Source organism: Macrobrachium nipponense, chromosome 11 (assembly GCF_015104395.2).
Source record: "Macrobrachium nipponense isolate FS-2020 chromosome 11, ASM1510439v2, whole genome shotgun sequence".
NCBI classification, from domain to species: Eukaryota; Metazoa; Arthropoda; class Malacostraca; order Decapoda; family Palaemonidae; genus Macrobrachium; species Macrobrachium nipponense.
Window position 1 is genome coordinate 88,636,223 of NC_061087.1, and position 25,907 is coordinate 88,662,129.

The 25,907-nt window shown below is 39.0% G+C and overlaps 1 protein-coding gene and 1 long non-coding RNA gene across 9 annotated transcripts in view; one reads left to right on the forward strand and one right to left on the reverse strand.

The window, feature by feature from the left end:
• Nucleotides 1-25,907, reverse strand: part of LOC135207178 (fat-like cadherin-related tumor suppressor homolog) — a 304,650-nt gene that overhangs the window by 2,971 nt on the left and 275,772 nt on the right. For 4 of the 8 annotated variants that reach the window (XM_064238764.1, XM_064238782.1, XM_064238751.1 and 1 more), the window contains 3 exons: nt 23,593-23,703; nt 1,243-1,410; nt 639-822 (listed from right to left, as the gene is read on the reverse strand). In XM_064238764.1, the coding sequence (XP_064094834.1) occupies nt 639-822; nt 1,243-1,410; nt 23,593-23,703 (463 nt within the window). Of the gene's footprint in view, nt 1-638; nt 823-1,242; nt 1,411-23,592; nt 23,704-25,907 lie in introns of those variants that run through there. The other 4 variants (XM_064238772.1, XR_010312927.1, XM_064238796.1 and 1 more) reach the window with 4 other exon arrangements.
• Nucleotides 13,029-14,032, forward strand: LOC135207211 (uncharacterized). The gene is made up of 3 exons (XR_010312930.1): nt 13,029-13,203; nt 13,349-13,431; nt 13,622-14,032. It is a non-coding gene; the product is annotated as an uncharacterized LOC135207211 (long non-coding RNA).

Genomic DNA, 25,907 nt, shown 5'->3' on the forward strand with positions numbered 1-25,907 from the left:
GCCGAGATCACTTTCACGATAACCATGTGGAATTTATATAACTAACCTTTTTGCAACTACTGCACCTCTTTTTTTTTTTTTTTTTTTTTTTTTTTTTTTTTTTTTTTTTTACATATTAAGATGAACTTTTATCTTCTGTTTTTGTACCTATTCCAGCAAACTATAATTCTATTGTGAATTTAATTTCCCTTAAAATCAGTGAATATATAAAAAACAGAACTAAGAATACTTGGAAGTAACAGATTTTGGGGAAATTTTCTCAGTTGCATTTAGTAAAGTCATCAGTAGCTCATATTCATAATTAGCCTTCTACCTCAGAAGAGAATAATCAAGCTACAAACAGTTGCCCACAACATTTACCCAAAGAAAACATAATTGAACATTAAAACTGGATTATAGAAACATGAGGCAGCTTGGGATCCTATGCACTTGCCAAATATACCACAAAACCATAATTCTGGACCTGACAAACAATCGACCAAATGAATGCAAACAGATGTTTTGATATCTAAAGTAAAAATAAAATTTTATGATTACTTGTCAGCAGAGGAAAAAGTGCTTAAAGCTGAGCTGGCAGATCTACTGTTACAAAAACTATGAAAACCATGCACAGTACTGTTTACTGTCAATATATTTACCGCTGAGGTTGTGGGACGAATAATGAAGTATCTGATTCAGCCCCAACATCAGAGTTTGGATCAAGAAGCTGTGAGGTGTCTAAATCTGGTCGGGATTCCAGTTCAAATTCAGTGTCACATTCACTAATCAGCTCGTCTGCAGGTAATGTCTCCATGTCACGCCCGGGATCTACTGGACCTTCAACTGTAAAGTAATTATAATATAAATCTAATTATAACAAATACATTTTTACCCTATCATGATTTGTACTGAATGTTTATAGTATTAAGTGTTACTGTAAACATCTGTATAAAATGAAATTCTAATCAAGTAATAAAAACTTGACAGTAATAATCCACTTCCAAAAGATGGCTGGCACAATAAATTAATACAATTCAAATGTTTACTTTCAGTATTGTTTTTATATAATTCCTGACTTTGTATCAGAATGAAAGGCAGTACATTTGATTCTTCACACATTCTCCCCTCTGGTCAATTTATTACAGGCACTGTTAGAAATCAAATGCAAATTAGTCTGTTTGTGCTTTCAAAATTCAGTGATCATTCAATAAGAACTGAAGCCATATAACCAACCTTTTAGACATCTTTTACAGAAAATCCTACCTGGCGGCATCAAAGGCTGATTTTGTGCCGGCTTCACTACTATAGATTCGTTTGATTCATTGGAATGGTACGATGAAGAATCTCTCACTTCTCCCCCAGGGACCTCCATGATGTTGGGAAGTGGGTTCTGGGAAGGTCGTGCCCAATCGGAACAATCCCAGTGGTAGCCTGCCACCACATGGACACCAGGACACATGTTAGTCACAACAACTCCTTACAGATTTAGCCCTAATATCACAACACTAGCTACTTACAGTGCTGTACTCCAGCTCATATTGTAAATGGCTTAGCTCTACTCCAAGTACAATAACAGACAAAAAAGCTAGGCTGAAAATGTAGCACCTTGCAATTCCAACTCATGTGAAACCTGAGAACAACATTCAAAAAATAAACAAGCCACATCCTGCATGCAGTGATATCTATGAGTAATGGTAGAGTATGTGCTGTCCTTGTACAGCTATAACTTATACTGCAACTACATACTATGCTTTAATACAGTGCAGTATACGTAATGTACTTGACAAGCGAGTATTTTTTAAAGAGCTAAAATCAAAGAATACTGTTGAAGTGAATACTGTACCATTATCCTTAACCTTGGAGCTACACTATACTTGATCAGGCTGTAAAGCTTGCTTACTAAGATTGTCCTATAAAATATCAACTCAGTAAATTAAAGAATGATTATCATTTGAAATCTTTACATTATTAACTGGAGTATAATCATCTTTAAATGCAAAAGCTTTGTTTACAACAAAATAAGTATGGTACTGGTACCTAAAACTGTGCTGGCTATTTTTTAGATATGCTTCATACTAAAGAACATTTGGCAAACAGTTCAATGTGTTGAAAGTACTAACTCAAAAAATTCTCAAAACTGAAAGGGAGAAATTAAATAAAATAAGTCAGAAAGTTTTATCACAGCATATAAAGTAGTTATGGTATTACTGTAGGAAGAGCAGTTGCTTGGAAGTATTTAGTACATCCATAATTTTGTAGATAATTTTTCAGCTCCCACATAATTTTATACTGGATATACATATATAAAACTAGTCTTTAACAATGGGGAAATTGTTATAAATACTTAAACATTGTAGCAAGAAATAAAAAAATATTTCTTTCAATAGAATGCAGACTGAGCACTGTTTGTACGATATGAATTGTTAGGTAAACCCACATGATGACTAAAAGCTGACATACCAATGTTTCTCACTAGGATACACCTAATATTGAAATGCTGTTTCATATATGATATGAAATTTGGAAATAAATGATACAAATACGTATCCCTGTTATTTATAATTTTTCATTTTCTAATCCAACTGTGTCTGTGTTCATCAATATGGATTTGATAAAATGCGGTTCATCTCTGACAAAGTGATAGTCTGTAAATCTAAATTGCATAATTTCAGAAATGTAACAATTCCAGAGTTAAAAAAGTCTAAACATGTCCTGAAATTCTGATTGCCTTTCATCTTCTGACATTCACTCCTGAACTTTCATGGTGCTATAGTACACTTAAATGACTGGTGTTTACTAAAATTTTCTCTCTTGACATTTGCAAGAGCTTAATCATTTAGAATAATTTCATCTCTTCAATAACATCACATGTCTGAAGAATTAGTGTAATTCACACACAATTTCAAGACACTGCAACTCCTCTTCAATGTGGATCATACTACAATAGAGGAGATATAATGCCTATTAACTGTATGTCAATTACATGCTAGTATGGAAACTTGCTTTCTTGTTCTAAATCAAGAAATATTTTTCAGCTTGACATCAGTAAAAAGTGATGTACGATATCATTTTGTATATTACCATAACTACAATTCTGACAATAACACTAAAGGCTAAATATAGAACACAAAGAATAGGACTATCTAAATACTGTCTCCCTAAACAAATCTTCAAAAAAGTGAAAAATTTTTAATACAAAATATATTTGTAATTACTAAAATGCTGCGAACATACTGACCTAACCCTAGGCACTTACATATTTAACAAAAGGAGATTTTTGTGATCAGTACATGACTAATTTAGAAACTTTCAGTATTAACCACATAAATATTTTATATAACTTAGGAGATATCTCACAGAAGTAAACTTTGAAAACTGGATGACTTTTGCAACTTACACATGGTTAACACACCAAAAATGCGCAATCATTAGAAAAATGAGAAAAAACTGTTCTCCCAATAGGCTAAACTGTAAAACAATTTGTATAGTATTGACGACCTAGCCCGACTCCATAAATCAATCGTTCACAAGAACTCAGCTATCACCTGTTCTTTGAATTTTTTTCATGAACTCTAAAATCTAGGGTTTCTATTCTTATCTGATATAAAAAAAATAATCTTGGGGTTCAATTGCAAAATCTTTAATGAAGTTTTTCATGCTTTACCAAAAGGATAAAATTCAGGTTACCCTATATTAATTTACAACACACTCCTCAGAAGAGTTATTATTACTGATAAATGATTCAACCAGACCATTGAGATAACATTCTTAACTCTCATAGTCATAACCTTTGCAGCGCATCTTGAATGTCCCACTGTAGATGGTAATAAAGGTGTTTTACAGAATTACCATGGCTCAAGTTGCATTACTTTTCATACATTTACTATGGTCTTTTCCTATTTAATTTACTTCTTGAACTTGACATTTTTAATGTTTCCCTTTTCATTCAAAAACAAATCTTTCAAGTGTGCCCTATGAGAGTCTAGATATGCGACTTGGTGGTCTTTCTCACTAATTCATTGCAATAAAAACCTTGACTTAGTGATACATGCAAGCCTGCAATCAACTCTAGTAAAGGAGTCTGTCCAATTTTGAGTGTAAAGCCATAGAAAAAGCTGATCTTAAATTTAGAGCACTTGTTTCCCTGGTAAAATTAAATCAATAAATAAATAGTCAAAACAAATTTTAACTGTCTTACTAAAACTTCATCATTAAATACTCTGCGCAAATACCACAAAAAACTTAAGTACCAACAACTGATTTGAGATTTCATGCAAATGAAGACTGCCTCACAAGAAGGGTGTACTCTTACTTCCTTAACTGTCCCTAACAACACTTGTTTTGTTCTCAAGTGAACATACATCAACTACTAATTGCAGGGGACGGGATAAAAGATTTCAGTGTAAGATAAGGGGGTATGTCAAAAACCATAAAATAAAGATTTCTTGAAAAAAGAGGATTTCATGTGAAAATAAAATTCACTGCCTTACAAAATGTCAAAAACACACAAATTAGATACAATAACTGAAACTGGACCTGGTGCTATTAATAGTAACAGCCGAGTCCTCTCTTAGCTATTAGTTGCTTTATGCCTGTTGCTGACCACAGGAATAATTTTTTAAAGCCTTGGTTTGTAACACAGCTTTTCGATCATGTTATTAATAACTCTATGTGGAGTTAAATTGTCGTCAGCACTCCAGGTAAGTCTAAAGTGGTACACATCATCATAGCAGATGACCGGTGAAAGGTCTTTGTAGACTTCCTTCCTTGTATGGATGTAAAAGAGAAAGTTACCTTTGCAGTGGTAACCTGACGTACTGTTTGCAAGAGAGGATTTCATACCACCTTGGATTTAAAAAAGGATGATGGTAATGCTGGTTATGTGTCAAATGTCTGCATGAAGGGTTATCTATGTAGTTCTTCCAATGGACCTGAGATCTAACTAAATTCATGATGATGTCTTGCTGGGGGAAAATATTTTCTTCTAATCTCTGCACTGGTATGAAATATAATTGTTTAAGGATGCAAATGGCAAAAGGGTGGATGGATGGATTGACAACTGTGATTTAAATGGTATTACATTACCTGATTTAATGATGCTGTGTAAAAGTATGGAAGTCTATGAGAGCTAAATGGTGAAAAGGGAAAAGAGTGGAGGGGTGTGTGAGACAGGAAAAGTCTGATTAAGGAATAAGGAGTCATGTTTTTATCCTGACAGCCTTGTCTTTTGCAAGCCAGCTGGCAAAAGTTTGTCCACAATCACACTTCACTTATTAAGTTTCAGACCAATTAAAATTGTTCAATCTTTACCCCTACTTTCAGTAAGAACTTCATGATGATAAAAGTTAAAAAAAATGTCCCCTGAGGTATGACAATATTAGAACGGGACTTTTCAGTAAGATTTAAAAATGTAACAAACTGAAGTAGAAAACCAACCAATAAGAATAGAAGCTCTTCATTTCAATATCTGCATGTACCAAAGTTATGTCTGGACAAGAAATATACATATTACCGTACAGGGTTTGTCTGAATGATCTTGAGCTTAACCAAATGGTCTTGCTCAAGGTCAAAATATGTCTGAGTTGATAGTGAAACTGACGTAGCAAATTTGAGCATTACACCATTAACACATGCAAACGTGATAAGAAAAAATTATATATGACCTTGACCTTGGTCATATGACCTGTGGTCAGCATATGTAATGCTGAATTAGATACCATGAATACAAGTAAGCTCATAATGAAAAAAAAGACAATGTGGATCAATGAACTGGCAGACTGGAAGGCAATGAGTACTGTAAGGCTCACACAAAACTTGTGGAACTCTAGTGGAAGAGGAAAACAGCACTTGGGTTGGTCATATGTAAATTAATTCCACACTCACTGTACATACTCACAATGTGGGTATTCCCCCACCACTCACTATGGAGCTTAACAGCCAGGTGAAATAAAGAATGCCTACAGTGCCAATGAAAAGTATTGCCGAATCCAAATCTGGCTGATCACAGAAGACTGACGGGGGAAAAATTACATGAACCAATGAGGGATGCACTGCAAAAGTGAAGTGGTGTTACTTGAGACCAAGGAAAAGCTATGGTCATAAAACTCCCTCCCCTGAGAGACAGCCATCATCAATCAGAATCACAAGATCTTTATTGTTACACACATTTTTAGATGGTCTTCCATTTAAACTAGTATAAAAGTAATAGGCTTACGTATATTTATAACCTAAGTATCACAAATTTTTATCATAAATATATTGGTAATCTGATGTTATGTTGTGATAAAGTATTAAATTATTAGGTAAAGACAAAAATAAGACTTTTCATGAAGTTAAACGTAATGTACTATGAGATTCAGAGCCTTTGTCCCAGTGTTTTTCCAGAATAACTTTTTCTTCTGTGCATTTGACAAAGATATTACTTAGCCATAGTATACTTGCTTTACATCCCTACCTAATTTTTGACAGCATTCTTTATTACTTATATTAAAGAACAGTAGATTCATAGGAGTAAAATAAAGCAGCCAAAGCCAGTGGCAGAACACTCTAATGTATAGGTTCAAAGTTATATGTGACAAACATATGATGTCCTGACTCCTCCCACAAGGTGAAGACGACAAACAGCTGTCTCTGAAATTCTGAATGAACATTCGTACCTTGTCAAGGCTTCAAGAATGGCGGCTATGGTAAGTCATTGTCCCCGTGATTGCAGGACAGCTTTTGTGATTTGACTTGCACAATTGTTTAGAAGTGAGAGGCCCGTCACAAACCCTACATATGCTTGAACAGGTAAATGAATAACAGGGCACTTTTTTGGGTAAGGAGTACATCCAAACATCCAAGGCTACCAAGTTTTCATCATTAGTTGACTTTCATGATGTGCAGAAAGATAATTATATATGCTCTATAAAGCAATAGTTGTTGATTTCTTCGTAAAATAAAATTTACAAAACAAAGTTTTCTTTACTTTGTTGATTGATTTTTAATTATATAATTTTTCAATGGAGAAATAGTGATAGAAAGCAATTTCACGGATTACTTGTGGAAACCCTTTTCTTCAAGGATTCTAGCACTCGACCTCATGACATAAACCCTATACGTATACTACTACTACTACTACTGCTACCACAAGTACAAAGTGTAAACAAGGAGTATTGGTTGTATTTCATTGTTGCCAGGGGTCGAGACTTTTTCTCGAATAGCCAATTATCCATCGAGAAGGAGGCACGTTAATGACGTCATAAGTTACGCCCTTATATCTTCGAAAGACATTCCTATGAGTTTGCTGGTGATGTCTACAAGAAGTTGGTATTACTCTTATAATTAGCAGAATTATGCCACTTTTGTAATATAAAATACAATAAAAAATTAGGTAGGGATGTAAGATACCCTGTGATAAAGTGTCATTTTTGTCACGTATGTTGGTAAAATTTTATTCCAGAAAAACATCGGGACACCGGCTGTGGATCTCGTAGTAGCATTTCTGGGCTTAACCTGTGTCGCCCTGTGAAATGGTTCCTTTGATACTATTTCTTAGGAATAAATATTGCTATTCATCCTAGAGAAAAAAGAAACAATATAATGCCAAGATAAATGGCTCGCTCACCTCTAATAGAAGTGTCGGTATAGAAAGGAGCGAGTGGAATCACTACCATAGGTCCCCTGCCATTTAGCTTCTTCCTTCGACAAAACCCCGAACTACGGAGGAACCGTGCTACAGCTCCCGGTCTACTACTACCGTGAGCGCCTCCGACGCCTGAGACGTCATTCCTTCGATAGCGTGCTTTACCATCACACGTTAAAATTTTTCTGAGCTGTGTATTCGCTTATTTCTGGATTTATCATTTATTTCAAGATGTCTTCAGCTTCTGCTTCTAAGTTAAGTACTGTTTGGGGTTACTGATCTCATTTTATGATGATCTTCGTGTTTTTTATTTATTCGGAGCCTTATCGGCCGGTATGCCCCTCGACCGCATGGCGGTACGGGTTCTCTTTTTCGGTCTTCCATACCGTTAGGGATTTCCCTTCTCACAGTACTTTAGATATGGTTACTTACACATAGTCTCTATATCTTTTATGCAGTTAGCTTACTAGTTAGGCCTCCACGGGGCACGCTCCGACCGCATGTTTCGGACCTTAGTCTAGCTACGCCTTACGTTGTTAGGAGTGTTTATCAGTCATGGTTTTGAGAGTCATATCATCTTATTCTTCTGATGTTCCCTCTTACCTTGTCTAGTTCCTGATTACCTTTTAATAATACAGGCAGTCCCCGGCTTACGACGGTTCCGGCTTACGACGTTCCGAGGTTACGACGCTTTTTCTTAAATATTCAATGGAAATTCCGTCCTGGGTTACGACGCTTGTTCCGAGGTTACGACGCTGACGCTTCCGACGCTCCGAGTTAACGACGCTTTTAAAAAACGCATGCTATGATAAAAATCCTTTATAGTTTAGCACAGTACATAATAAAAATATGTTTTTGGTTACATTACAACAAAAATTTTGAGGTTATGATGATTTTTGACACTTTTTTTTTTCATATTTTTTGAATTTTTTTAGTGACGCCGCATATGCGGAACTAGTCTGCGGGCGAATGAATACAACTAGCTTGGGATGCGCAGTTTTTAAAACAGTCCAAAAGCGCAAATATAATGAAAAATAAAAATCATTGCTTGTTTCCAGTACAATAATTCAAAAAACTAAGTTTCTGGTTAGATTACAACACAAATTCCAAGGTTACGACGTTTTGTTTGTTTTTTTTATGCTTTTTAACGATACCTCATATGCAGAAACTAGTTTTTGAGCGGAGGTGCATAAATTAATTAACGCTATGAAAACTGTATGGTAAATTGACCGAACAACGACCTCGGACGGTCGAGGACGCCAAGCGTAACAATACGAAAGGACGCCACTTCAATCGCGTGCCTGCCTGCATTTCACTAGGTTGTGTGCTGATACTCATTGATGAAATTCCTTGCCATTTTCGCAATTTACAATGGCTCCTAAACGCCAAAGTACTTCCTCCTGATAGTTCCATCCAAGAAGAGGAAGGTCATCACGATGGAGGTCGAAATATGACGTGATAAAGCGTTCGGAGAAGGGAGAAACTAACACCGAAATAGGCCGTTCTTTAGGCTTGAGCAGGACCACGGTGGTAACCATTGTGAAGGATAAGGAACGTATTTCTGAAGCATGTTAAGGATGCTGCACCGATGAAGTCAACGGTGATAAACGAGAAGCAACGTAGCCAGAGCATTGTTGAAATGGAGAAATTGCTCATGATCTGGCTGGAGGACCAGAACCAGCGACGTGTTTCCGGTGAGCTTAAGTGTGATCCAGGAGAAGGCTAGAGCGCTGCATGAGGCAGTAGTGAAAAAGTTTGGCGAAGGCAGTGCTGGTGGTGAATTTTCCGCGAGTAGAGGTTGGTTTAACCGTTTTAAGGCTCGTGCAAATTTGCATAATGTGAAGCTGCAAGGTGAAGCTGCTAGTGCTGATAGCGAAGCAGCAGAAAGTTTTCCAGGTGGTTTGGCTGAGATAATTAAGGATGGTGGTTACACGCTGACCAAGTCTTTAATGTGGATGAGACTGGATTATTTTTGGAAAAGAATGCCAAATCGAACGTACCTTTCCAAGGAGGAGAAGTCAGCACCCTGGCCCATAAAGCTGGAAAGGAGCGACTGACTTTGCTGTTTGTTTGGGGCCAATGCAAGTGGTGATTTGAAACTGAAGCCCTTGCTGGTGTATTTGGCCGAGAATCCCAGGGCTTTCAAGGGCATTTTCAAGAGTCAACTCCCTGTGATTTGGAAATCTAACAAGAAGGCGTGGGTTACCTTAATGGTCTTCGAAGATTGGTTCAATGACCATTTCGTGCCAGCAGTGGAGCGGTATTTGACTTCGAAGGGTCTGCCTTTTAAGGCCCTCTTAGTCCTGGACAATGCCCCTGGTCACCTTCAAATTTGGGCGACATGCATCCTAATGTGAAGGTGGGGTACCTCCCACCCAATACCACATCGCTGATACAGCCAATGGACCAGGGAGTAATAGCTAATTTCAAGGCTTACTACCTTAGAAAAGGACCGATAGTTTTTGCTTTAGGGCATATAAGCTAACAAGGAGTTGAACACTGAAGCAATTCTGGAAGGGCTACAACATTGCAGATGCAGTGAAGAACATTGCAAGTGCTTGGGACGAGGTGAAGACGACCACTTTAAATGGGGCCTGGAGGAAACTGTGTCCACAGTTTGTGCACAGTTTTGAAGGCTTTGACCAGGCAGAAGACGTCGAGACTGTGACGAGGAAGATCGTAGGGCTAAGCAAGAGGCTGAAACTAGATCTTGAACCTGATGAATGTAACAGAGCTGCTGGCTTCCATGGGAGAGGAATTGTCCTGCAGAGGACTTACTAGAACTTGAACAACAAATGATTGAGGAAGAGGAGGCGGCACCAGAGCCAAAACCCAGGTCATTAACTGTGAAAGGCTTGTCAGAGGGTTTTACTCATCTGGAGAGAGCCTTGGCTTCTTTTGAGGCAGAAGACCTAACGTTTCTAGGTTTGACAAAATCAGAGAGGAATCATGGATTTGGTGACTTTCTACAAGGAGACCCTGAAGGAGAAGCAGACGAAGAGAAGTGTGCAGTCCAGGCTTGACACTTTCTTTCACAAGTCTCCAGTACCACCACCTCCCACTCCTAGTCCTGGTAAGGAATTCTGAACTGTTTTACTAATTTATGTGTTTACATAGTGTACATATTAAAATGTGTTAATTTTTTTAATGTAACAACTAAATGTAAGAGTAAATTGTAACTTCATTAATTTTCATCATTTGTAATTTTATTGCAGAGTGGTGACAGTTCCAGATCCCCCTGTACTACCTGTGACAGTTCCAGATCTCCCTGTACTACCTGTGACAGTTCCAGATCTCCCTGTACTACCTGTGACAGTTCCAGATCCCCCTGTACCTGGACCCTCTGTATCAGCCCGCCCACCTGTACGTGTACAATCAGGTAAGCAATTTCATTTTTCTCATTTTCATGTTGGAAATTGTTTACACCCTACATACATACGTACACTAACTTACATAGTGGTACAATGTGTTTGATGTTGCATAACCTTATTATTTTTTTTTTTTCATTTCAGACACCCCTTTTGATAGTGACAGTGACCCAGATGACCCTGAGCCTTTCCATGGTTTTGATGCCTCGCCCTATACATCATAGTAAGGATCCTTAACAATTTGTATAAAATGTTTTATAAATTGCTAATTAGAAATTTTATAAAAGGTACATATGCTACAATTACATCCACCTTATAATATATTTATGTACCCTATCATTCTTTCCAGATGTGATGTTCCCTCATCAGTTGATACGAGTATCACCTCTCCAGAGCCCAAATCAGTTGATACGAGTAGTATCACCTCTCCCATTCCTTCAGGTAAAAGAATTCTTCATTTTTTATATTGAACATACGTATTACACACTACATATGTCAAACGTAATAACATGTGCAGTATTACAGTAGTAGTAACTATCATTTTATATATTTTTTATCATTCCAGACTCCCAAGCACCTGCCCATCCCACTCCATAGCCCAGCCACCCACTCTCATGTACCATATGGCCATCCCAGTAAGCAAGCCAAACCACTAGAATTTGGTAAGGACATTTTTTTTTATTAATGGTTTATTATTACATAGTAATAACCATGTTATGTATGTAACATACATACTATATAATCATATGTACTATTACATTATCATTCCAGACTGGCATGCACCTGTGACTTACATAAACCAGACCTCTACATAGCCTACATGTCTTCATTTTGCTGAAGGTAAGGAATTCTCAGTTGTGTTTAATGTTTGCATACGTACAATAAATTTTGTACAACCTAAGTGGTTACATACTGTCCTTTAATATTAATTCTTCATTGCCAGACTGCCCATCATCCTAGCCTGTTATCTGTGATAAAGCACACTGAAGTTAGGTTTGGAATGCATCCTTATCATGAATGCTCTACACCTCCACCTCCATCTCCCACAACCTAGGTAACAGCTTTGAGACTCACTAAAAGTTGGTAAGTTATGTAAGGAATTTCTAAATTAAGTTTTATACTACATGTTATATGTGATATTAAACCACTGTATGGTGCATATTACTGTATGTAACTTACTATGCATAGACGTACTTACTGACAAAATTATTTTTTGTACATTCCAGAACAACCCTGAATGATGTAGGCTATGGGGCCACATAAGACTTTGTCCATCCGGCCAGGGTTACTTGAACGACAACTTTAAACTAAAAGTAAGGAATTAATTAACATACATTAACTCTTTTAGTACTCTTGATATATCTACAGTAATTAACATATTGCATTCACAACTTTCTGTAGTGTATATTTTGTACACTAATTTTGTTACTTTTTCCTTCCAGAACCAACATTTTTCACACAACTCCAGGTTGTTACTAACAAATTACTACTACAAGTGTCATCAAGGGATAACTACAAGTAGAAGCACCATTTTTATTGGATGGAAAAAAAACCCTTCAGGAAAGTATACGTATCACATGTAACATGTAGTGTAACAAAGTATGAACAGTAAGGTTTTTACATACAGTAGTACATATTACATACGTACATAACTTTTTTTTACAGGAATTTCCAACCAAGTTTGATTATGTACATACATGTTATAAACCACTGTACGTATGGTTACTGTATGTAACTTACTAAACATACATAACATGACTTAACTTTGATACTTTTTTGGTACATTCCAGAAAACCAGGACCCCCTCCATGATGCAGGCTATGGGGCCACATAAAACTTTGTCCCAGGTGGGTTACTACATAACATAAAGGTAAGGAATTATACATAGTGTAGTAAACATACATTAAGTAAGTTTTATACGTACATACTAAAAAAAAGTGACCAAGATCTCTCACATGGGATAAGTGATCAAGGTCCCTCATGGAATTACGTACATACTGTACACTCCCTGCTGAACAGGGGGTGTAGACCAATCATTTATACTATGCATACCAGTTGATATTAAACCACTGTATGGTGGGCATATTACTGTATGTAACTTACTATGCATAGAGTACTTACTGACAAAATTATTTTTTGTACATTCCAGAACCCCCTGAATGATGTAGGCTATGGGGCCACATAAGACTTTGTCCATCCAGGGTTACATTGAACGACAACTTTAAACTAAAGGTAAGGAATTAATTAACATACATTAACTAAGTTTTATACATGTTATATATGTGATATTAAACCACTGTATGGTGCATATTACTGTATGTAACTTACTATGCATAGAGTACTTACTGACATACTAATTATTTTTGTACAGTTCCAGAACCCCCTGAATGATGTAGGCTATGGGGCCACATAAGACTTTGTGCATCCAGGGTTACATAGCAGGACAACTTTAAGCTAAAAGTAAGGAATTAATTCACATACATTAACTTTTTTACTCTTGATATAACTCAAAGTAAGGAATTATAAACTAAAAGTAAGGAATTAATTAACATACATTAACTCTTTTACTCTTGATATCTATAATTTACATATTGCATTCAGGACTTTGTGTAGTATTTTGTACTAATTGTGTTATACTTTTACCTTCCAGAGCTACCAGACTGGGATTTTAGTGTACTCCAGGATCTACCAAATACTACTACGAAGTGTACAGTGCATAATATAGTGTTTAGTGTATAATCTAACCTAAGGATTAAGTGTAGTACATTGTGCTTTATAGTGTCACAAGAGTTTAATAAAGAATTATACCTTCAAGAACCATCCTTTGCCATTGAAATAACCACACTACACATCATGCAATATACTTGCATGTCACACAGGTAAGGTCTCTAACTTTTTCTTAGTTTAAGGCATATTTCCAAGTGTCGTTCCGGCTTTACGACGATTTTCGGCTTACGACGCGCCTCAAGAACGGAACCCCCGTCGTAACCCGGGGACTGCCTGTATTGTAGGTACTAGGTTGGGCTAACATACACCATGCTTCGGTATGGCGATTAGCTTACCCTGTTATCACTATTTTTACCGTTAGGTTAGGCTTTCATACCCCAATTGTCGATTGGTGATTAGCCTGCCCCCCGTTTTCTTGAACTAGAGGTTAGATTAGGCTAACATACCCCTTTCTTCGGATCGGCGATTAGCCTATTCTTCTGATTGCTTAGCTTCGTGTTCCCCGTGTTAGCCTAGCTTTAAGATATCGCTTTAATTTTATTATTTGATTGATTTATTATAAGTAATCCTATATATATCAGTGATATTGATGTTGTTCCGACGGCTCTTCCCCACCTCGTGTTTATCACCTGGCTGGGAAGACCACTGATCGATCGCGGTGAGCCACCCGGTTACGGGGTCCCCCACCGCCGTCCCCCCATTGCCTACCCTCCATACATTGCCATCCACGTCGATGGGTGATGACTCGTTTCTCACAGCTAGCGTCCGAGTCTGCATGAGAGGGGGTGACTCATGGGGCTGGTGGGGAGCTCCCCCCTACTGGTGTTCTCACTCGTCATGTGTCTCGGGGGCTCGGGACCTTCTCCCCCTACTTCTCCGTCCTTAACTGGCCGCTCAGGGGGAGGGCTCCCCTACCCCACATACTTCCCTACTCTTTCCCCCCCAGTTCAGTCCGGCAGGTGTCTATCCGCCGCTACCGAACATAGAGAGGGGGGAGGGAACCACTGGGTGCCTATCCACTTAGGATAGTTTACATGAGCACTTACTGATATGATGGGTTTTTATTTTTATTCTAATTTATTGTTTAGAACCTTTTGCGTTACTCCGGGGGTTTTTTTATTTCCGCCTCTTGCACTATTCCTTGCTTCGTTAGAAGTTTGACATTGCTCACTCAATATTAATTAACTCTGGGCCATACGGAGAACTCCGGGCCCTACGGAGTTTATTTTTAACCATATAACAAGTGACCTTAGGCGGAGGCAGAGACTTTCTTCCCCCCTCGTAACTTTTCTACGTAATATTCATACGGAGCGAGCATTAGAGCTTGCTCCGGCATTCTTTTGCATGCCACTTATACGTAGAACTCTATCCGTCGGTCCTACTCCGGCACCCACGGATATTTTGCATATTTATACACCGGAGTGTCATTGGTACTCATGTATCCTTTGACTTACAGATGTTGTGCTGCCAGGAGATTGGGTGCAATGCCATCCTCCAAGACCCGTGCGGCCATATAGTATGCCGCTCTCATGCAGGATGTGCAGTGAAAGTGGAGGATTTTATAGTTTGGCACCACGAAGCCTGCGAAACCTGCTACTTGCTAGTAGGCGATGCCTCACTAGTAGTAAGTTTTCTTAGCACTTCCTTCATTCATTCATCACCTGGAATACTTGTTATTATTATATACTTTTCACATATGGGAACACATATCAGCGGGATAGTCCTCAACACAACAGAACATTCCTCCCCTATCCTCTCCCTAACTCTAGACCTTTCTTAACAGGGTTTCTGATGAGGAGAAGAGAAGGCTTTGTCTACTCTCAAAGCATGGGTAGGGGGAATTCGAAGGGCCGCCCCTACATTCTTACCCAGGACATGGCGGACCTAGTATTCCAAGGAGCCAAGAAAGGATCAGTGGTGGACCCGATAGCGGCCACCCCTTTGCTGGCCGACCTCCAGGTCATGATCTCCCTTCAGGATGGGGATTTCCCAGAGGACGTAGCAGAAGACGTTGCGGCAATGAACCTCGACGTCGAACCCATTGCTATTGCACTCCATGGGTACAGGTAAGGGTGTAGTAGGGGCAGCTTCTGTGGGTTCTCAGGGCCCTTTCCTGAGTTTCTTTCCCTTTCTCCATCACCTTCCACTGATCCTTCTACTTCCACTTCTTTCCGGGGCTTCACTGAAGACCAGCGGTCTGTCCGTCCTAAGGTTGCTTCAGTGATCCCCAAGGCTAAGTCGATCGAGGAGAAACTTAAAAAGTCTCTCCCCAAGAAATCGGTCATCTTGGCAGACACTGTAACTCCGGCTCACCACCCCGGAACAGTTATGCCATCGCCGGGATTCAAACCTCGATCGCGGCAGGTTCCCCCCTAACTGTGCCACCTTCTCCTCTTCCAATGCCAGATTCCAGCCAACTGCCGGAATTCAAGGCGGCCAACCCTTGGAGGATTGCTTCATATGCCCCGTTTGTCAACGGAATGTTGACCATCGAAGGCATAGGAACTCGAAGGCGTGAGGACTTCGAGTTCCATCCCAGGGACCTTCAACCACCATTCATTGGCTACGTCCGGCTAACGGAAGCAGCAATGATGAGAGAAGACAAAGTTCCCAAGGAAACAGTGATCCTTCCGAGGGAACAGGCACAGCAGACTCTAATGAGAAGTCCGGAAGTCTGGAGGAATGGGGGTGTGAAAATACCCGCATCACAGCCTTTAGAAGTCCCTTCACCATTTTTACTCCGGTGGAAGGGACTCCGCTACCACTGACCCCCTCCCTTAAGGTAGTGGAAGCAACCTTTCAGGCCGCCCTGAAAGACGAGCCCCTGCCTCAACTACGAGAGACGGAACCCACCTCTCTCTTAGTCCAGCTCCGAGACGTACTTCGAGGGGGCAGTTCCTACTTTCTCAGTAGGAAAACTAAAGGCGGACTGTGCCACCTCTCTCTTTAGTGAGAGACTTCCCAGGTTGTCGGACTCCCTCATCCAGACGGAGTACGACGCCCGGACTAGGCTCGCGAGATCCCTTTCCTCCATGACTATGGCGGAGATGACGGCTCTTGTATACCAACAAGAGCCGTTGTTTAAAGTTTTGGCTAAAGGTCTGCTGCACACCATGCAGTGTGACCTTTACAACTTCCTCATAGCCAGGAGGAATTGTAGGAAGCACGTTCTGGCGGAAGCTACTATCCGCCATGAACTGAACAAACTGATTGCTTTCCTCAATTTGGGGAACAGACCTCTTTTCCAGTCACCAGTGGTAAGCAGAAGTCCTTCATGAGGCTTCAAAGGTCAACCAGTGCCTCAAAGTCTGGTGGGGACTGGTAGCAAAGCAGAGGCAGGAATCTTCTGGTCCTAACCAAAGGATCAAGAAGAAACCAAGGAAGTTCTCTCCCTTCCAGCCTTCTCAGCAGACTTGGTTCAGGCAGTCCCAGCATCACAAGGGCACCATCGTCGAAGGGTCAGCAACATACCTTGTCCTGACCCCTCAGTCCCAGCAACCTCAACCCTCTACTTCCTTTGCTGTCTTGCCAGCCTACAACTCCAACTATGAAAGCCAGAACTTTCAGGCTTTCAATAGGTTTGCGAGAGGTAGCAGAGCAAGAGGTGCCTCTCGATTCAGAGGGTTTCTGGCAGGCTGCAAACAGAGGAAGAGGTTTCCGAGGAGCAAGAGGTTGGCCGCCGCCCCTCGGCAAACCAGCAGTGAGAGTCCCAAGGTAGGAGGGAGGCTGTACCTCTTCCGCCAGCGGTGGGGTTCAGCCCTTGGGTTCAAAGTATAGTGGGACAAAAGGCCTAGGTTGGAGTTGGCTAGAGGGCCCTCCTCCAACAAACGATTCTATCAAGCACCAACAATGGAATTGGTAGAGTATACCAAAGACCTCCTTCTCAAATGGAGTAGTCTCAAGAGTCAACAATTTTAAAATTTCAAGGACGCTTGTTCAGCGTGCCAAAGAAAGACTCGGAAAAACCGAAGAATCATCTTAGACTTGTCCCCATCTGAACTTATACATTCATTGCGACAAGTTCAGGATACTGACCGTTTCACAGGTACGGACCTTACTTCCCCGTGGGGCCATCACAAAACCTCTATAGATCTTACAGATGCCTACTATCATGTTCCCATAGCCAGACACTTCCGTCTGTTCCTAGGCTTCAAACTAGGCAACAGATCCTACTCCTTCAAAGTAATGCCATTCGGGCTCAACATAACCCCCAGGATCTTCACCAAATTGGCAGAAGCAGTAGTGCAAGAGCTAAGGAAACAGGGAATAATGTTAGTGGCTTATCTGGACGATTGGCTTATTTGGGCAAAGAACCCCAAAGAATGCAAGGAAGCAACAGTCAAAGTGATCAAATTCCTAGAACATTTAGGTTTCCAAATAAACAAAACCAAGTCCAGACTAACACCGGAAAATCTCGATTCCAGTGTTAGGCCTTTCAGTGGGACTTGCAATTTGCACACTCTATCAATTCCGTCGTTGAAAAGGAAAGAAATTGCAAGAGCTACAAAACAATTTCTCAAACAACAACAAACATCACGGAGGTGCCAGGAGAGGATCCTGGGCTCACTCCAGTTTGCATCAGTCACAGACGTTCTGCTCAGAGCCAAACTCAAAGATATAAACAGAGTATGGCGCTCAAGAGCGAATTGCAGATCATGGGACAAACTAGCCTCTATCCCAGCGATCTTACGGAAACGTCTCCGCCCATGGACGGAGACAAAGAATCTTTCATAAGCAATTCCTCTACAGTTCCCTCCTCCATCATTAGTGATCCACACAGACGCCTCACTAACAGGGTGGGGAGGATACTCCCAGTACGAAAAAGTTCAAGGAACTTGGTCGTTAACATTCCGCCAGCTACATATCAATGTACTGGAGGCCATGGCAGTATTCCTCACACTGAAACGACTCCGTCCGCCCAAGAACTCACATTTCAAACTAGTTCTGGACAATGCAGTAGTAGTACACTGCATCAACAGGGGCGGATCCAAGTCAAGCCACTTGAACCATGTCATGATAGCCATCTTCTCTCTGGCAAACAAAAACAAATGGCACCTGTCAGCCACTCACCTGGCAGGAGTCAAGAACGTAGTAGCAGACGCTCTATCTCGCTCCGCTCCGTTGGAATCGGAGTGGACACTGGACAGGAATTCATTCAATTGGATCAGTCTACAAGTCCCCGGACTCCAAGTAGACCTCTTCGCCACAGAGTCAAACCACAAACTCCCTTTTTACGTGGCACCCAACCTCCATCCTCTAGCATACGCTACGGATGCAATGATCCTCGATTGGAACAAATGGAAGAATATTTACCTCTTCCCTCCGGTGAACCTTCTCATGAAAGTTTTAGACAAACTCAGGACATTCAAAGGCCAAGTAGCTCTAGTAGCTCCCAACTGGCCCAAGAGCAATTGGTTCCCTCTACTCCTAGAGTTGAGACTCCGACCACTATGGATTCCCAACCCCAAACTAACCCAGTTAGTGCAAACTCAGACTGTGTCCGCTTCCTCAAGAATTCAGAAAACCCTAACTTTATGGATTTCCTGAAATTTGCAGCTATAAGGAATGCAGAAATTGATTCCCAGAATATCTCATTCTTGGAATCAGATAAAAGAGAATTTACTCTCCGGCAATATGATTCATCTGTCAAGAAACTAGCAGAGTTCCTTAAGATGTCAAATTCCCAAGTCATGACAACGAACCTAGCCATAACTTTCTTCAGATCATTGTTTGAGAAAGGTTTAGCAGCAAGCACTATCACTACGACCAAATCAGCTCTTAAAAAGATCTTCCAATTTGGTTTTAGCATAGACCTTACGGATTCGTACTTTACGTCCATACCAAAAGCTTGTGCTAGATTAAGACCATCAACGAGACCTAAATCAGTCTCTTGGTTCCTAAATGATGTCCTCAAACTGGCCTCGGACATTAACAATGACTCTTGCAATTATATAACCCTCCTGAGGAAAACCCTATTTTTATTAAGTTTAGCCTCCGGAGCTAGAATATCAGAACTGTCAGCCTTATCAAGGGAACCAGGCCACATTGAGTTCCTCCCCTCAGGGGAAGTCCTCTTATCCCCAGATCGCCATTTTCTAGCCAAAAATGAAGATCCACAGGACAGATGGTCCTTGTGGAAAATCCTACCACTACCTCAAGACATTTCCCTTTGTCCTGTCAACTCATTAAGAGCCTACCTAAGCAGAACAACTCTGAAATCTTCAGGCCCGTTGTTCATTAGGAAGGAAAGTGGTACATTATCCCTAAAAGGGATCAGGCAACAAATTTTATACTTCATTAAACAGGCCAATCCAGAGTCCTTTCCTCGGGCCCACGATGTTAGGGCGGTGGCCACATCTATTAATTATTTCCAACACATGAATTTTGACGATCTTAAGAAATATACAGGCTGGAAATCTCCGACAGTTTTGAAACGGCACTACCTAAACCCTTAGAAGCCCTCAAATTTCCAGCAGTGGCAGCTGGAAACACAGTTTCTCCTGATTCTTAATTTTTCCTATAACTTCTTGTAGCCTTCCCTTCTACCTGCCCCATTGCACCCTTACTTAGTTTAGTCGCCTCCATGTATTGGGTTACCTTGAGTTTTGCTATTGTTCATCATTCTAGTTGGATTCAGTTCCATTCTTTTGTATATATCAACTTATAACCTGTATATTTATTGCTTGTTGTTAAGCTAACTAATTTTAAGTTATAACCCATGTTTTAGGGCTTATACTTTCCCATATTGTAAGACTGTAATTTTAGTTGATTATTATACTATTAACCTTACAAGTGTTTAACTTTACCTTCTTAATTTATCTGTACTGTCCCTCAAGCTTGGTGTTTTAGCATTCTCTGGTACTATTTCACAGGGCGACACAGGTTAAGCCCAGAAAAGGGATTTTGACGAAGGAAAAATCTATTTCTGGGCAACGACCTGTGTCGCCCTGTGAAACCCCACCCTGTAGTTAGATTGTCCTCACCCAGCTTACCCCAAGCTTGGAGGCTATCTTCAGGAATGACGTCTCAGGCGTCGGAGGCACTCACAGTAGTAGTAGACCGGGAGCTGTAGCACGGCTCCTCCGTAGTTCGGGGTTTTGTCGAAGGAAGAAGCTAAATGGCAGGGGACCTCTGGTAGTGATTCCACTCGCTCCTTTCTATACCGACACTTCTATTAGAGGTGAGCGAGCCATTTATCTTGGCATTATATTGTTTCTTTTTTCTCTAGGATGAATAGCAATATTTATTCCTAAGAAATAGTATCAAAGGAACCATTTCACAGGGCGACACAGGTCGTTGCCCAGAAATAGATTTTTCCTTCGTCAAAATCCCTTTTTTCACCTTTTGAGAAATTTGTACTTTGGCCTGGTAAGTTACTGAATTCATGTGATTCAGGAGACAGAAGAACAAATGAGAGTGATTAGGATTAACCTTGAGTAAGCTCAAGACAAATGCCTCGCACCTCAGAGAGAGAGAGAGAGAGAGAGAGAGAGAGAGAGAGAGAGAGAGAGAGAGAGAGAGAGAGAGAGAGAGTACGAGAGAGAGAGAGCGAGCGAGAGAGAGAGATAGAGAGGAGAGAGAGAGAGAGAGAGAGAGAGAGAGAGAGAGAGAGAGAGAGAGAGAGCATATGTTGTGGGAGTATGTACATGGCTAGTGTGATAGCATTTTTGGTGTGAAATTTGATTTCCTAAATTACCAAAAGTGACTTTCTATGAAGGTGGGGAATACGTACATCATCTATACAATCATGTCAATACTAATATACTTCTGCAAACCTCTCAGTGTCATTACCAGAAATAAAGGCCTGCTCTCATTTCTTCATGGTATTACACATTTACTGTATAAAATACAATATTTTGGGTCATAACAGACTGAAATTTCTGTAATATTTTACTCCTTTGCATGAAGTTATCTGGTAAATTAACTACAAGAAAATTAGCCACTCTGTCAACTCTAGTTAGCTCACTGGCTACATTACAGCATCAATAATGATTTTTTGGATAACACCACTGTTTCTTTTTTTTTATCCAGCAGCCATTTCCTTTAGTCCTAAATCCCCTAAAACTCTGATTTAATAGATAAATCATTACTAAGACAATTACCTAACTGGACACATGTAACCTGATCAACAAAATTATTTGCCTTCAGCATGGAGGTCTTGTTTTCTTCCCTGAACAGACGGACAATAAAAACTTGCCTCTGCTTCAAGAAACAATAATCAACTGCATACAGTAAAAAATACTGTTGGCCTAGCTGGAGTTAGCTTGAGTATGTTTTTGTTGTTAGCATGCAACATAACTGTGACCTTGGCAGCCTGTATTTCAAACATGCACTGTTTTTCTGTTGATGGCTGTTAATTTTCAGCACCATAGTTCATTCTGCTAAAATCAATGCTGATGAAAAGCTTGGTTAATGTGTTATCGCAGTTACTGTCAGTGAATAATTGTTGGTAATATGTAATACCTGCACCTTTCATAACCCAATCATCTCCATTTTGTGGGGCCCTAAGCAAATCTCCAAACTAAGTGTGACACGTCTGCTCTTCTAAATTTTGTGAAGAGAAGATTTTTTATGAATTGAATATTTACTGAAACTGTTTACACTATAATAATAAGACAATGATAATGATAATCTCAAGCTCTGAAAGTACAATTTCTCTTCACATTAAAATTCTAATCAATCTTTGTTCTTAACACAGCACTTTTAAATTTTGTACTATAGACATGAAAATTCCGACAACAAAACTATATTGTTAAGTTATCACAAATCTAAACTCCTACTTTTTGGAATGATAGAAAATAGGTCATGTAATGTATTATGAAATCCTTAAATAATGCATGTCAATTCAACTAAACAGGAAGACTACTGTAATGTCCATTGAAAAAAAAAAAGATCGCTTCTGTACATTGCAATTTTTTAATAAAATGTCATGAATATAGAAATAAGAATGCTGCAAAATGTCTCACTTAATTTAGTGATCAGTGTTGGCAGCAGTGCATTTTATAAATGCTTGCTAAAAAAAACAAATTGTCTTTTGCTCTTCCTGAAAACAAGTAGCAACAATATGAATGTTACATATCTTGATTAACATAAATTTAACAGACACCTTGTAAATCTTTCACAACTAAGAACCAAATGACAAGTAATATGCATTCCTGAACACAGCACCAAACATACGGATAAAAATCTAACTGAGCATTTAAAAAATTTTGAAAAAAATATAATAGCACTAGCCAGCAATTACCTGAACATATTAATTTGCAATGCATACGAATAAAAGTGCTACAACCGTAAGCTGAGCATAAGGATTAACGCAAGTTATTGCATCATTGAAAAATCGAAAGAAGGGTTAGGTAATTAAGTCTGAATAAACTGCAATGCTTAACAAAACTAAAAATACTATGAATTGTAATGTAATCAGATAAATACTGTAATACAGTGTAAAGTTAATCCCTCACAACTTAGGTACTACACCTTTGCTTAACATTTTTTGTCTGCATGTTATTGCCCTAAATTTTTCAAAACTAAACACTTCTAAAATTCTACACATACTTTATTACATTATTCTTACTTCAGCCTTTCTCAATTCTTCTTATTCTTTCATTCAAGTACCAACAGTGTGAGCTGATATTTTTTTTATGAGTAATACCATATATTTGGTTACAGTTTTAAGAGTGTAAGACTGTTTCATAAGGTGCTGAATTAATAAAAATAAAATGTTCTAAGCAAGCAAAATCACAAGCATGCTACTAAATCAATTATGCAGCTCAAAATAACCAAGGTAAGATGCAAATCAAATACATGTACTTAAAAAATAAAACCATGCAAATGTTTACCAAAACTAGGCCTGCAACATAAAAATAGAAGTGTTCAAAATACAAGTGTTTATCTAACCTGGCAGGTCATCCATAGAGGCCCCTGAACGCACACTTGTATCATCCCTGGTGCTCCCTTCTACACTTAGCTTCTTGAGGCTTAAGTACTCACCCTGACGGAACTTTACATCTGCCAAGGACAAGACAGTAACCTCACAGGAATGACGGACTAAAAAATTAGCAGTCTGGTGACTGCATGCATTACAGTATTCGTGTACGGTTAGTTTATGTTAACTGTATCAAGATTTTGTGACCCTATAGTCTCCTAGGGACAAGTTACCAAAATCATTAAATACAATTATCCTTACTACATAATCTCAACTTGTGAAACAATAAAACAATATTTCAAGTTAGCTAAAGCAATTTTAAAAAATTAGAATAAGCATGTGTTTATGTGAATATAAATAATTAAATCTAATTCTTGTAAGTGTGATTGTTTAAAAACATGATGGCTACTGTTCATAAAGTTTTCACCATGTTGAGTTAATTGGTCGTAAATCAGATAAAACTCTGACACCTTCCAACAACTATAACTGTCCTTGGAAAAAGCTTGTAACCATTAAAGTAGAAACCAGATTTATATCAGTCTACCATTGTACAGGCAGTCCCCGGCTAACGACGGGTTCGGGTTACGATGTTCCGAAGTTAAGGCGCTTCTCAATTATATTCATTAGACATTATTTCCAGGGTTACGACGCATGTTCCAGGGTTACGACGCCTACAACGCCCATCTGGCAGATGAAATATGACACCAAAAATGCAAAATAATCAATATTTGAAGGTTTTTTTGATGAAAAATGCAATAAGAATGCAGTTTACATAGTTTTCAATGCACCCAAAGCATTAAAAGTAAGCTTTTCTTAGGATTTTCGGCTTACGAAGCGTCTCAAGAACGGAACCCCCGTCGTAACCCGGGGACTCCCTATACTAGCCAGCTCTCCTTGGTTATAGCCTTGTGCCTGAAAGTTCTCAGCACCAATCCTTGTACTGCAAGATGAACTGATTACTATAGTATTTTACTTTCCACATCTATTGGTCTCTTACCACCTAACTTTCCATTATTTTTCAACTTTATCTAATTTTCAACTTGCATTTAAAGAAAGACCATTAGGCTAGGCCTTGAAATAATTCTATGCTCTGGTTGAGCTACTCCATTATAAAAATACATTTGTTACTATAGTATGTAAAAGCTTAATCAGACAAATGAGCTACACTTTACCCTCTCATATGGCTGGCTGGAAGGGTTTGTTCTAAAATAAGGGATGAAAATTGGAGAAGATGAGGCTTAAGGACCTGAACAGCCAGACAAGAAAAGGCCACAGAAACAGTATGAGAATGAACAATACTCTTGTTAAGACAAATTGGCGAGTCCTTTATTTCTACCACAGGGCTTCATCAAATTCAACAGTACTGAAAATATCAGCTTTCAGTATTCCAGCACACCATTTCACACCCTGTCATACCCACTTTGTTGGCTCACTGAAAAATGAGGTAGGAAATGCATCAACTGAATCTTTGAGGCTGGCATTTTTTGCTACCTGAAAGTTTTATCGAATTATCCTTGTGCAAGTAAAAATGACAAAAAATTCATAAAACTAAAATTCATTCACTCTAGCCTATGCTCTTGGTAACATACAGTATTCCTATGAAATAAGTTAGAAGGTACTTGTACTCATATCAACTGCAAGTACTCAACAATATGTCTAAAACCTACCAGAACCTATAATGTACGAACCTTAAAAAACTGTATGGCTAACTTTACTACAAGTACCTGTGTACCTTACTCTTGTAAGCTCAATAAACTAGTACATTGTAATACAATTTCCTTACCAGTTAACATTCTACAAAATTTCCTTGTACAGTATTACTGCACATTCAATGCACATTTTCTAAAATAACCTATACTAAATTACAAAAGTAAATTATCATAAATCTAAAAATACGTAAACTAAAGAGGTTAAAAACACAAAGACTAAACAAAATCTATCAATTCCAAAATATTACTGATAGAGACTACAATGGTATTAGTAGCAAAATTTTTTTTGCTTCCTCCAGTTTAGTAAAGCACACATGCCTTTGTTCGTACAACCTTCCTAATATTCAAGTACGTACTATTGAATAAATTCTGCTGTAATCGTCTCAGAATAGTACTTATAGTATTTATCTTGTGATGACCCGCAATCACTGTGGATTTATATATTTCAAGAAACTAGGAAAGTACAGTACTTCTACAAAATCAATTGTTTCTGAAGAATTAAGCATGCAAAAAATTTGGAAATATACCTCCATGTATAGTATTAGTTTTACAAATTATACTTCAAATACTTAATGAGC